The sequence below is a fragment of the Kogia breviceps genome, chromosome 3 (assembly GCF_026419965.1).
Source record: "Kogia breviceps isolate mKogBre1 chromosome 3, mKogBre1 haplotype 1, whole genome shotgun sequence".
In the NCBI taxonomy this organism is placed as follows: domain Eukaryota; kingdom Metazoa; phylum Chordata; class Mammalia; order Artiodactyla; family Physeteridae; genus Kogia; species Kogia breviceps.
This window is the reverse complement of record NC_081312.1, coordinates 67,439,250-67,453,231: the sequence shown is the minus strand read 5'-3', so window position 1 is coordinate 67,453,231 and position 13,982 is coordinate 67,439,250. Positions and strand designations below refer to the sequence as shown.

The 13,982-nt window shown below is 39.3% G+C and overlaps 1 protein-coding gene across 11 annotated transcripts in view; it reads left to right on the top strand.

The window, feature by feature from the left end:
• NUBPL (NUBP iron-sulfur cluster assembly factor, mitochondrial) overlaps window positions 1-13,982 on the top strand; it is a 530,407-nt gene that overhangs the window by 144,835 nt on the left and 371,590 nt on the right. For all 11 annotated transcript variants that reach the window (XR_010839581.1, XR_010839583.1, XR_010839582.1 and 8 more), the window contains one exon: window positions 4,711-4,801. Coding sequence is in view for 7 of the 11 variants with exons in the window: in XM_067028607.1 (XP_066884708.1) it covers window positions 4,711-4,801 (91 nt within the window). In the remaining 4 variants the exon portion in view is untranslated. The remainder of the gene's footprint in view (window positions 1-4,710; window positions 4,802-13,982) is intronic.

Here is a 13,982-nt window from a genome sequence, read left to right as displayed (position 1 = left end):
GCGCTCTTAATCTGTTCTCCTCGCGCACCCCGAAACAATGGTCTCTTGCCTCTTAGGTAGGTCCAGTTTTTTTCCCGGACTCCGTCCTGTCTAGCTGTGGCGCATTGGCCCCCTTCAGGCTGTGTTCATGCAGACAACCCCAGTGCTCTCCCTGGGATCCGACCGAAGCCCGAGCCTCAGCTCCCAGCCCCCGCCCGCCTCGGCGGGTGAGCAGACAAGCCTCTTGGGCTGGAGTGCTGGTCAGCACCGCCCCTCTGTGTGGGAATCTCTCTGCTTTGCCCTCCGCACCCCTGTTGCTGCGCTCTCCTCTGTGGTTCCGAAGCTTACCTCCCACGCCACCCGCAGTCTCCGCCTGTGAAGGGACTTCTAGTGTGTGGAAACCTTTCCTCCTTCACAGCTCCCTCCCAGAGGTGCAGGTCCCGTCCCTATTCTTTTGTTTGTTTTTTCTTTTTTCTTTTGCTCTACGCGGGTACGTGGGGAGTTTCTTGCCTTTTGGGAAGTCTGAGGTCTTCTGCCAGCGTTCAGTATGTGTTCTGTAGGAGTTGTTCCACATGTAGATGTATTTCTTATGTATTTTTGAGGAGGAAGGTGGTCTCCACGTCTTACTCCTCCGCCATCTTGAAGGTCCTCTCAAAATATTTCCTATTATTTGGCCCTTTAGGGAGAATCATGCTGACTCCTGCTTTTTATCTAAGTCTTTTGTAGACAGATCATGTTCAAGTTATGGTGGAGGTTTATGTGGTTGGTATTTTTGTATTTAATTTTCCATTCTGCTTCATTCTAAGAAAGAATACTTAAAATCATTTTGAGTGTTCGTTTCCAGCTTCCTCATCAAAAGTAGGTATAATACCACCTTACAGGGTTGCTATGAGGAGTCAATGAGAAATGTAAATAAAATCCTTACCAGAGTGCCTGGCACCCTGGAGGAATTCAAGTGGTGGGGAGATATAATCAGGGAAAGTCTAGGTGTCTATTTGGGTGATTTAGGATGGCATGTTTTTAGAGATTCTGATTTGTCCACAGAACTGGCTGTGGAAGCCTAGTTTATCCAGGTTCTTAATATAACATTGCTGATTAACTTCCCTCCATCCTTTTCTTCCTCCCTCCTTTCCTTTCTCTTTCCTCTCCTGCTGACGTTTGTATGATGCAGGAAAAATGGGGTGTGAGAGCCTGGTCATGTCCCAGCTCTTGGGTGAGTCCCTGGGATGGGCCACCAAGTGAGAGTCCTTGACATTGTGCAGGAAAGAGTTCAAGAGCAAACGAGCAAAAAACGAGTAAAATGAAAGCAGGTTTATTTAGAGAGAGACCCACTCCATCTTAGAAGGTGAGAGATGGCCCCAGGACATGGAGTCCTCTTGAAAAGTGAGTGGTGCTGGGCTGTGGGTGGTTAGTTTTTATGGGCTGGGTAATTTCATATGCTAATGATCGGGAGGAATATTCTAATTTGCAGGAGTTGGGACACCACCTGCTTTTTGGCCTTTTACATTTAGCCTCGGAACTCTCATGGCACCTGTGGGTGTGTCATTTAGCATATGCTGATGTATTACAATGAGTGTATAATGAGGCTCAAGATATACTGGAAGTCAAACTTCTGCTGTCTTGGGCCTAGTAGGTTCTAATCAGTTTTGGTCATATCCTTTTCTTCTTAATGGTTGTGTAATTCTTTTAATGGTTGTGCCCTGCCCCCTTTCCTTCCTGTCTCAATACCTTTCTCTCCTCTGTTTCTTTTTTGATATATGTAAGCATTGGTACTAAATTTAGTTGGTCAGTAGAGACTTGTAGAGAGTATGCAGAGAACCTAACACTTAGAGGATTTTCCATTATTCTTAGTTCGTTCTCCAGGAAATAGAGGAACTCTATCATCTTATGGTCTCCCTCCCTGCCCTCTTTATTCTTATGAGATAATGTGTATTAGCAGCTATGTAGGTATATGTAAAATTCATTCCTACCACAGCAAGTTTTAGGGCAGATCTTCAGTTTTGTCTTACCCCATGATGCCAAGGACTCACTTTTAGACAAGCATGGTTTTCTTCTAGAGGACAGGACAGATAGATGATAGATAAATTCTCCCTAACATTTTGAAGGAAACTTGAAGATCTAGTGATGGTAAAATTGACCCTAGCAGTCTTACACTGAAAGCACTCACTTAGTTGTTTTCTTGTTTCATAAAAACATAAATTTAAATTTACTTGACAGGTATTTTTAGAAGATTAATTTGAAAACTGAGACCTAACCCTTTCAAGTTATTCTAAAACAACATTAATATAAATGAGAGCAAGGAAAAAGAATCTTAGAATATTTTTTGTTTTTATTGGCATTATTATTATTTTATGGTTGCATTAATTTTGTAGGTGTCACCAGAAAAGATATGGAAAAGGGGTGTTCGTTATAGCATTAGCAGACCTGTAGATAATAGTTAACAATTATCCACATTTCTTAAGGTTTTAGGCCCCCTCATTTGAAAATGTTTTTATCTGTAGTGAATTTAATTCTATTTTTAATTCAACTAAATTCTTTTGTTTGTGGTTTAAAAAGGAGTTAAAATCAGTGAGAATTTCTCAATGAATATTCCTACCTTTTTAAAACTATTGACTGACCTAAATTTAGTTCCAGTGCTTACATACGTCAAAAAGGAAACAGAGGAGAGAAAGGTATGAAGATCAGTAGGAAGAGAGGAAAGAGAAAGGGAAAGAGTGACACAGGAAAGGAGGGAGGAAGAAAAGGACGGAGGGAAGTTAATTAGCAATGTTATATTAAGAACCTGGATAGGGGCTTCCCTGGTGGCGCAGTGGTTGAGAGTACACCTGCCGATGCAGGGGACACAGGTTCGTGCGCCGGTCCGGGAGGATCCCACATGCCGTGGAGCGGCTGGGCCCGTGAGCCATGGCCACTGAGCCTGCGCGTCTGGAGCCTGTGCTCCGCAACGGGAGAGGCCACAACAGTACAAGGCCCACGTACTGGAAAAGAAAAAAAAAAAAAAAAAAGAACCTGGATAAACTAGGCTTCCACAGCCAGCTCTGTGGACAAATCAGAATCTCTAAACACATGCCATCCTAAATCACCCAAATAGACACCTAGACTTTCCCTGATTATATCTCCCCACCACTTGAATTCCTCCAGGGTGCCAGGCACTCTGGTAAGGATTTTATTTACATTTCTCATTGACTCCTCATAGCTACCCTGTAAGGTGGTATTATACCTACTTTTGATAAGAAAGCTGGAAACTAACACTACAAATGTTTTTTTTAAGTATTAAACCCAAATTTTATATATCACCATTCTATTAAAGGTAATGCGTCCTTCCTCCTTTCTCATTTATTTTACAGTAAGCTGAAATTTTTGGTAGAGGGAGATATTAATCCCAATCCTCTGTGAGTCACACAGGGACATTAAATGATTTTCTTAGAATTGTAGTTTGAGTCACTGTAAAGTTAGGGACATAAATGTGAATGTACCTTGTTTTGTCTGTTTATAGGAACCAGACAGTGAGGTTTAACAAGTAATTTTGTGTCTGGAAATAGGTAGATAACATGGAAGATGAGAGATTGTTTAGTTAAAATTTTTTTTTGAGAGGTTAAGAGTTTTATCTTGTTGGGATACAGGGAGAGAGGGGGGAGAGTTGTATGTCTTGGGGAAACATAACTCAAAGGCATATAGTTAGTATTAGCATTCTGTTTGCTTGTATATGAGAAAAACCAATAGCATTGATTTAATCTGTGAAAGAAGAAAAGAGCAGGGTGTGGGGGGGGAGACATATTTGGGAATAGTGAATTTTGTTTGTCTTTCTTTGTTAACCTGCTGATTATCTGTCAGCTAGTGAAGAGACCAGTCAGGATATTCTGCCCTTGGGCAGCTGGGTGGATCATCAAGGAAAACAGTTTTAGTTGTTTATGAATTCTCTGGAAGACTTCAGGTTTTTAACTGTGATTGGCACGTAGAGGTTGTCTCTGTACTCTGTCTGCTGCTATCCTCGTTAGCATTTCCATGCCAGATTTGCATCAGCATTTCTCACTTGCTTTAATTATGGTCTTGTTTCTGTGCTTTTTTTCCTTCATTTTGTATTCTTTGGTGTGTTAGATGGTCTTTCCAAAAGTTAATGCTCCTTCTTGCTGGGGTTATGTTTGCTGTTGTAAACCATGATTTTAACATTGTGTGCAAGTAATTTGTTAGTTTTCAGATCAAAAGGTCTTAGTCTGTTTGTGAGTATATGGGAGATCTGAACCACAATGTTTAAAGTGGATGCAGTGGATTTCTTTAGTCATTTATCTAGAAGAGATTAGTAAACCAACAAACAATATTTACCCTGAGCAGTTTATGTTCTTTTGTATCCTTTTTTTTTTTTTGTGTGTGTGTGTGTGTGGTATGCGGGCCTTTCACTGTTGTGGCCTCTCCCTTTGCGGAGCGCAGGCTCCCTGCACAGGCTCAGTGGCCATGGCTCATGGGCCCAGCCGCTCCGCGCGGCATGTGGGATCTTCCCGGACCAGGGCATGAACCCGTGTTCCCTGCATCGGCAGGCGAATTCTCAACCACTGCGCCACCAGGGAAGCCCAGTTTATGTTCTTTTACCTTACTGTTGCTTTGAAAGTTTAGGTTATGATTTTGGAATATTTTTCAAATTGTCTTTTCTGTAGTCAGACCTGCTGTTTCTGTACACTTTATCTTTGATGAAGAGTGGGGAAAAATCTGATGGTAAATTCTGTTTTCTTACAGTCAAAGGCCGTTGGTTTGCTAGATGTGGATGTGTATGGCCCTTCTATTCCGAAGATGATGAATCTGAAAGGAGATCCAGAATTGTCACAGAGTAAGTGAAGAAGAGAGAAGCAGTATGACAACAGTTACACTTATGTTTAGTGCCTGCGGAGTGTCAGGCATTGTGTCACGCACCATGTGTACCTTATACACACTATAATATAGTAATTCCGAAATCAGATGCAGGGCCAGACTGTCTGGGTTTAAATTCTAACTCTGTCACTGATTAACCGTGTCGCTTTGAATGACTTGTTCAACCTCTTCGTGCCTCAATGCCCCCATGTGCAAATAGCCTTAACAATTGTACTTACCAGACAGAATTGCTGTACATAATCGCTCAATTACAAAGTTGTCGTAAGTGTAGTGCATTCAAAGCACAGTGCTTGGCACACCATAAGTGGTCAAATTCAGCTCATCGTCCTCTCTGTATATAAAAATGTGTGAATGTATGGGGGTATTTGAATAGAAAGTATCTAATGTATTTGTGTTAGAAGAGCTGAAAATTATTTTCTCTAATCAGATATTTGTTATATTTGTCTTAAAGTGTTTTTGAAAAAACCATAGAACTTTAGTTTCTCTCCCCAGCCTTCACTGCCATCAATAGGACAGAGTAATTTTTTGAGTAAATCTTTAATGTTTACTAATCTTGTTAGTATATTTTCTTACAAAGCTATTAAATATAAAGCTTTACGAACAAGGAAATTCTATGATCAAAAAATGAAAAATTGGAACAACTGGTAACTCTTCTTGAAAAATAGTTTTCTGTGAAATTAGTTTATTAAAATTTATTTCTAATTATAGTAAGAGTATAAAATTGAATAATTTGTTTCTTATTAGACCTTTTATTGTCCATGAATCTAGGACAAAATGCCTGTATTTAATGCAGGGTATTTACTGGATTTTCTGTGTACATAATAGAAGTTTTTTTTTTTATCGTTGTCATTAAAAGTTAGGTAATTAGATATTGTCTGCTATTTAAGGTGCTTTTGTTTGTGCTGTAGTTGCTGAAATCAGTTACAACGTTAAGTTCTGAATAACTGTTTATCAGATAATAAGGATTCTCCCTATCACTTTGAAGGAAACTTGAGGCTCTAGTGATGATAAAATTGACCCTAGCAGTCCTACATTACAAGCACCCACTTAGCTGTTTTCTTGTTTTGTGAAAATATAAACTTAAGAAAGCTAAGTTATTCTAGTTTCTTTGTTCTTTGCCCTGTTAGTGGAGTGCATACTTAGTTTGCAAATATGTGCCGTGAGCCAAAATGTCAAACTTACACAAAGAAGGAGTAATGAATTTGTGTACTTTAAATAATAGACTTATTATATCTATCTCTTGATTAAAGTAATGTGAAAACTAGTGCATGTAGCACATGAGTGATAGCAAAATGGAGCCCTTGGTGTCAGTTTTTTCTTAAGTAGTCTGTTCAGCCTATGCCAATGTAAATACTTGAAGTGAACTTTAATGTCTTTCTTCTTGTTTTACTGAAGCTGTAATCTTAAATTTGATGTTTGCAAATTGGCTGCCATTAAATAGGCTTTCTGGTAAAAATGAGCTACTGGAAATCTTGGAAAGCCTGAAAATAATACTTTTTTGTGTGTTGATAAGTTGATCTTAAGTCCCCCAAGAAATAAACTGAATGATTAAGGCATTCACTTAAAAGAATGTGGATTCTTGAAAGCCCATCTTATAAATTGGTTTTTGAATCTTAGATAATAAACCTGTCACCGTTAAACTAATTGGCATCATTTTGACATTTTTACATTTTTGTCAAGTTAGTTTATCCTGTATTACTCTCTATTATAGAAAACAAAATGCACCGTGGAATTATCTAATTAGCAATAAGAAAAAAGATTTGTTTTCAGCAGTTCAGATTTTGCGGAGATAGAATGGTGAGCAGAATCTTACCTTTATAAATGTTCCTCTGTTCCTGGGCTTAGCTAGACAGCCGTAGGGGCAGTGGGACTTAAGGACTGTGTTTTTCTCATCATTATTTAAGCAGACATATGGTAATGTAGTTTCGGTCAACTTGTTCATTTTAAAATTCCATGTTAAAGTTGACAGATTCATTCTCTTATATATTTTTTCTTCTTGAGGAGACTATAGAGAAACCACACTTCTTGTACTTACGATATTTTAGCCTGATTACCAAGGGAAATTTTACATTTGATTCTAGAGAGGTGAATTCAGTAATTGAAGAAAAATTTAAGTTTATGAGAGTTTTGGATTTCTTGGGTTGGGAATATTTCTATCAGCTTAAAATGACAATAGTGATTTGTCTATGTTAGTGTGCAAAATTATGGTAATGGAAAGTCTAGCCAGTTTGTAGAAAGAGTATTGTACAAAAACCTCAACAGGTTGACATTATAGTGGCTGCAAGTAACCAGTTGCTTTGGGAACCTAATGGAATTTAGAATAAAATCCATGTGTAGTTTGAGAAATTATCATCTAAGTGTGGATTAACTTTTTTTTTTAAGAACAGATACCAGTCATTTTTCTCTTTTTAAACTTTCTAAATAACATAATATGCAGATTTCATATTACAGTATAGCCAAAGTACAGTCCTAGAAATTATTGACTAGAAAGGTTTTAAACTGAAATTGTGAGTGAATATTAAATGGTGGTTGCACACAGAAATGTATTGTTAATTCATTAGTGTAATATTCTTTTTTGTTGAGGATTTTTCACTAAGTTTTCTCAACTGACTTTTACTGGTAGGAATCTGCTTTCTCTCACAGTTTTGTGATGATAAATCACCTTCGAATTCTTGTGAATCTTTTACTACTTAGTTTTACTAAAGAATGTCTTTTAGTGTACTTAGCTAATAAAGTAGGAAAATGTTAAGGCCTGTGGAGAGAGGTTACTAAAATTGAAATGTCAAGTAATTTTATTGAGGATGACACAGTGATTATTTATTTATTTATTTATTTATTTATTTTTTTTGCGGTATGTGGGCCTCTCACTGTTGTGGCCTCTCCCATCGCGGAGCACAGGCTCCGGACGCGCAGGCCCAGCGGCCACGGCTCACGGGCCCAGCCGCTCCGCGGCATGTGGGATCTTCCCGGACCAGGGCACGAACCCGTGTCTCCTGCATCGGCAGGCGGACTCTCAACCACTGCGCCACCAGGGAAGCCCGACACAGTGATTATTAATGATTGACTATGAGACATTTTTTTGAGTAGGATTCACTTTTCTTTTGTTGTGGGCTAGAAATTTTGCACTCATGTCACAGTATTCTCTCTCTGTCCTAAGGTATTAAGCATTTTCCAAGTTTAGGAATGAATGTGTGTATGGGCTTATGAGACAGAGAAAATGTGGAAAATCAGCTTGGGCAAATGACCTTTAATAATAGCACTCATTGCCAGTAAGAACTACCAGTAAGTGACTAAGATTTCTTTAATATAATTTAAGTGCATAAAGAATGAGAGTGAATTCTACTCATTCCTGAAATTACCTTGTTTCCTTCCAAGGCAGAGAGTTAGGGGTGTTACTGAAGTTATTGACATGGATGATTAAATTCTGATCCAGTGGTTGGAGCTCCCAAAGCTTCTCATTTATAGTTTGCTTCTTCCGGTCATTGTCTTGTAGACCCTTGGGTTTCATCTGACGCTAGAGTTCCTCTGATTATCTTTGGAAAAGATTCTGGGATGTATTCCATAATCACAGTGTTATAGAAATGACTTTTTTCTTGCTGCCTTCCTGGATTTTGTTTACAACCTCTTTTATACCTGAAATATTAGGGTAAAGTGTAAATCAGGGTTGAAGGATTCTTAAAAAGTTGTTTTGGTTTGCTCTGGCTTTAGGCACTTTTATCTTTAAAATATCTCAGAGATGAGATCTATGTTCTTTGAAGAATCCTATCACCCTACTGTTTCTTTCACGGGTCATTGAATAGGCTGAACTAAATACCTTTTTAGTGTGGTAAAACCCTTTTCCTTTTTTCTTTGACAGTCCTGAGCTGAAGAATAGGCAGCCTCTTTTTGGAGTTCTACTTGCTCTGCTGCAAACCGTCTTAGCCAGGGGCTGCAGCAGATGAAGTCATTGAAGAATGCTTTATTTATCTACAGAACAACTAAGTGTATTTTAGTAGCTATTGCCTGTTAATTTTTGTTTTCTTTCACAGGATGGCAGCAAATGGTGTTGACCGGCTGTATCTGTGTATATGTCAAATAGTCCTTACATCTTTGAGTTTCTGATTAGCACCTGCCCCGCGACAAGATTGGTGTCCTTTTATGCCTCCTTCACCTTCACTTTTTGAGTTATATCAGAGGGCTGCCCTTAAGATGTGTAGATTAATAGGAGGATACATTTGTAATGTGGCTATATCTTTTAAGGCTATTTATACTTCATATTCTCTTTTCCAGTCTAGTCCCAGACTGGAAAAAATGTTTGTTTGTTTGTTTTTCTTATTTCCTAGTCTTTTGATCATTTTTAATGTTTCTCAACATTATCAGCACATTTTCAATATCTTCTCTCAGATGAGAAAAATTAAAAGAAGCTTACTGTTGTTAGGTATTGTGAAGGGAAATAACTTGCAATTTTGTTTATAATACTCTATTTTTACTTATGTAGTCTCTGAAATTTTTGCGTTTTAAAATAGAACCCATTATTGCTGATTCATAGTTACAGGAATATTTTAATAAAACATTCTGCTCCCCCCCCTTTTTTTTTTCTTTTTGGGTTAACAGGAAAGTAAAGCATTTAAAAAGGAAAGTAGTTCGGTGAAAGCAGGATGTAAAATGACTTTTGAAGGTGGAAGATTTGGGGAATATTCATCCGTGAATTGGGAACTCCATGGGAAAAGGCAAAAGGTCATTAATAATGAAATTATACTAAAAGGCATGAAAAGTTTTGATGGTCTAGATTTGGTGAGGCTATCAAGAGAGAAGAGAAATTAGACATACTACCAAAAGAAGAAAGCGATGAAATAAGGCATCTTTTTCATTTTCCTTTTGGACTTCCATTCTAGATTTTGTCTATGTGGTATGCATTTATACAGGGTAATGGATTGAAATAACATCTTGTTCATCAAGATTGGATAGATTTTGTACACCCATGTTCATAGCAGCATTATTCACAGTAGCTAAAATGTAGAAGCTGGGCTTCCCTGGTGGCGCAGTGGTTGAGAATCCGCCTGCCGATGCAGGAGACACGGGTTCGTGCCCGGGTCCGGGAAGATCCCACATACCGCGGAGCGGCTGGGCCCGTGAGCCATGGCCTCTGAGCCTGCGCGTCGGGAGCCTGTGCTCCGCAACGGGAGAGGCCACAACAGTGAGAGGCCCGCGTACCGCAAAAAAAAAAATAAAAATAATAAAAAAATAAAATAAAATAAAATAAAATAAAATGTAGAAGCTACCCACGTGTCTATCAGTGGATGAATGGTTAAGCAAAATGTGGTATATACATGCAATGTAGTATTACTCAGCCTTAAAAAGGTAATTCTGACATAGGCTGCAACATGCATGAACCATGAGGATGTTATGCTAAGTGAAATAAAGCCAGTCACAAAAAGAGAAATACTGTATGATTTCCCTCATATGAGGTACTTTGAGTAGTCAACTTCATAAAGACAGAAAGTAGTATGGTAGTTGCCAGGAGCTCGGGGGAGGGGGAAATGGGGAGTTGTTGTTTGATAGGTATAGAATTTCAGTTTTATAAGATGAAAAGAGTTATGGAGAGGGATGGTGGTGATGGTTGGACAACATTATATTTAATACCACGAACTGTATACTTAATCATTAAGATGGTAAATTTTATGTTATATATGTTTTACCACAATTTTAAAAAGTGGGAAAAAAATTGGGTAGATTTGTTCTGGCAATATTATCAGTACTGGACATAACAATACAGGGTTTCTTCAATAAGTGTCTGTGGTATCGACCCAGTGAATCAATCTGTTCTTTAAAAGAGCAATCATTACAGAACTGGGAGAAAATAGAATAGTGATGTTTCATTGGGAGACTTAACAAGCTTAGCTGTAAACCTCTGATTTTCAGTTTGGAAACTTCACTAGCCTACAAGTTGTTAGGAATTGTAGCCCAAAGTTACATTTTCATGTCACGAAAAGTGATAGAGCTTATTATATTCAAAATTCTTAATGTAATTACCTATATGACCATTTGTAACATAACCAATGTTATAAAGCCCTCTGTGATCTGGTTCCCACCTTCTCTCTACTTCTACAGGCTCAATTCCAAAAAGCTTGCCTTGTTGTTTAGTGAACACCAGTCACAGTGGCCTCTGTTGCTCAAAAATGCCACGCTCTGTGCTGAGGACCCTCGTGTGTTTTATTTTCTCCACCTGAGACACCTTCCATCTCTGCTGTCTTCCACCCCTGCCCCACAACAAGTTTCTACTATCAGGTCTCAGTTTTAATGTTTCTTCTTCCATGACTCCTTCTCTGACTCATCAATCTCCTTATTGCAATTGCAAGGGTAGTTTTTGAATTATCTGTCTTAATTTTTAAATATTTATTTATTTATTTATTTATAGAAATTATTTATTTATTTATTTATTTATTTAGGGCTGGGACTTCGTTGCTGTGTGCGGGCTTTCTCTACCTGCCGCGAGCAGGGGCTACTCTTCATTGCGGTGTGTGGGCTTCTCATTGCGGTGGCTTCTCTTATTGTGGAGCACGGGCTCTCGGTGCGCGGGCTTCAGTACTTGTGGTGCGCAGGCTTCAGTACTTGTGGCGCGTGTGCTCAGTAGTTGTGGCTCGCGGGCTGTAGAGCGCAAGCTCAGTAGTTGTGGTGCACGGGCTTCATTGCTCGGCCGCATGTGGGATCTTCCCAGGCCAGGGCTCGAACCTGTGTCCCCTGCGTTGGCAGGCGGATTCTTAACCACTGAGCCACCAGGGAAGTCCCCTGTTTAATTTTTAAAATCTCCTCTACTAGGCAATACAACATTCATAGAGAAGAGGCTTTCTGGCTTGGCTTGTTTCGCTTATGCTTGGTTATATAGTAGATGCTCAGTAAATCTGTATAGATGAAGAAGTTTCCTGCTAAATTTCTTGTACATTAGCTGCATATTTTAGTTTCTGCTTTGGGTATATTTGTAACTTAATTTGAAATCATATTATATATTTTTTAATGAACAGTATGGACAGTTTTAAGATATTATCTTAGCAGTTAATCGTTGTGATATATGAGTGGCTGTCTTTTTTTTTTTTTTTTTTTTTGCGGTACGCGGGCCTCTCACCGTTGTGGCCTCTCCCGTTGCGGAGCACAGGCTCCAGACACACAGGCTCAGCAGCCATGGCTCACGGGCCCAGCCGCTCCACGGCATGTGGGGTCTTCCTGGACCGGGGCACAAACCCACGTCCCCTGCATCGGTAGGCGTACTCTCAACCACTGCGCCACCAGGGAAGCCCTGAGTGGCTGTCTTATACTACTTTTTTCCATTTTTAGGAAAAGAGAAAGAACCTATATGGTTAAGGCATTTGACTTTTGAGAATTATGTTACATGGAGTGAAATGGTTGCTTACATTGTTTCGGTGTGGTAGGACAGTGCCAGTCTTGCCTCACATTTTAGTTTTGAAATGTTGCGTACAGATCTGCTTACTCATAAGGGGTAGAGTCTTGTGGGGCCTGAATTTGGGCCGTGATGGAAAGGACAGTGTCCAGAATGCCAGCTCTAAGACTAAGAACAACCTGAAAAAAAGAGAAGGAACTAGTGTCTCAGCGTACACCATCATTCTTTTCCTCAGACCATCCACTTTGCTAGGCTAAAATAGTGCATGGACAAAGATTATTATTTGAATGTATTAGTGTAAAGATCTTATTTGAGACTGTTTATTCTGGAGATTGGTATTTGTAATAGGTGTGGAGAAATGGTGAGTGAGGAAGCAGTGATGGTAGGTTTTGATTTTATTCTGCTGTTTCTGAGGTCTTTCAGTTAAGGAAAAGAAAGCAGAAATAGCAGCTTGCAGTTTAATGGGCTTTGGGATCTCCCTTGCAGTGTACAAACCACAAACTTTTCTTGAAGTGGTGGAATGTCTTAAACTGGGTTCCCCAGAAAGCAGAACCCTGTAGAGTAATAATTTATTAGGGAGTGCCAAACCAGACTGAGGAAGGAGAAAGGGAGGGAGAGCCAATATGAAAATGCGCTATCTAGCTGGCTGTCGCTAACCGTGACAGCTTGCTTGATTGCATGGGATTGTGTAGACTCCATCTCAAGAAAGTGTATCTGGGAGAAAAGGGGAACAATTTATCTAATGGTATCCATCTTCCAGTGACCAAAGGCTCACCTCAGGAGGTATTAATTCACCTGCATTTCTGAGCTCTGTATGAGTAAGTCATGGCAGAGACCTGTGGTGTCTGGCGATGTCTTGTCCTTCAACACAAAAGTTTTGGGGTGGCGGGTGAGAGGCACACAGTATATAGGCCTGAAGCAAGGTAGTGTCAGATAGTTCCTCTGTGACACTGGTCAGAGTCCAAGCAGAGCTGGTTGCCATAGTGGTGGCTGGAATGAGAAATGAGTGAGGCTAAGAGGGCCTGGGGTGATGCATGTGGGGCTTCTGAAAAATGGAGATGGAGGCAGGAAGCTGAGTATCAAAGTCTAGATATGAAAATTTGGCTTCTTTATGCTTGGGGTTTATGGGGGACGTGTAATGCTGGTTTGTTTTAAGCATAGTAGTATTACGGGGATTGGTATTCTATTAAAAGGGTTAATAGGGCTAAATTTTAACTCTTGGTTATAAGATAAAGATAGATCCAGCTGTAAGCCACTTTCTTATTTCAAACAAACAATTGCACAATTTGATACTGTGTGTTGTACACTTGATCCAGAAGCCTCACGTAAGCAAGAATGTTCTTACTGTCAGATTGGACAAGAGCAGAAACTAAAAATTGAGATTCCAGTCTTAGTCATCAGGAGGACATGAGTTCAGATGGCTCCGTTTGAATATTTTAGTGGGCACCATAGTCATTAGAGGAACAGTTGGGTTTTTTTTTCTTATCACAGATCCTGTGGCTGAAAAAGCATACACACGCCCATACCTATATACACATATATATTTAAGTAAAGCATCCTTAAAATTTTTGTTACTTGAAGCTTAACTAGCACTGGCTTAAAATAAAAATGTTTGCTCTTAAACTATGCTTATTTTAGACCTACTTTTAAAATTTGCAATTGTATCAAAAGTGAAATGTTGAAGGAGACATTATTTCTGTTTATTTAGCAAACATTTATTGGGTATCTTCCATGTAGTTAGTGGACACGAGAAATACTTGGTTCT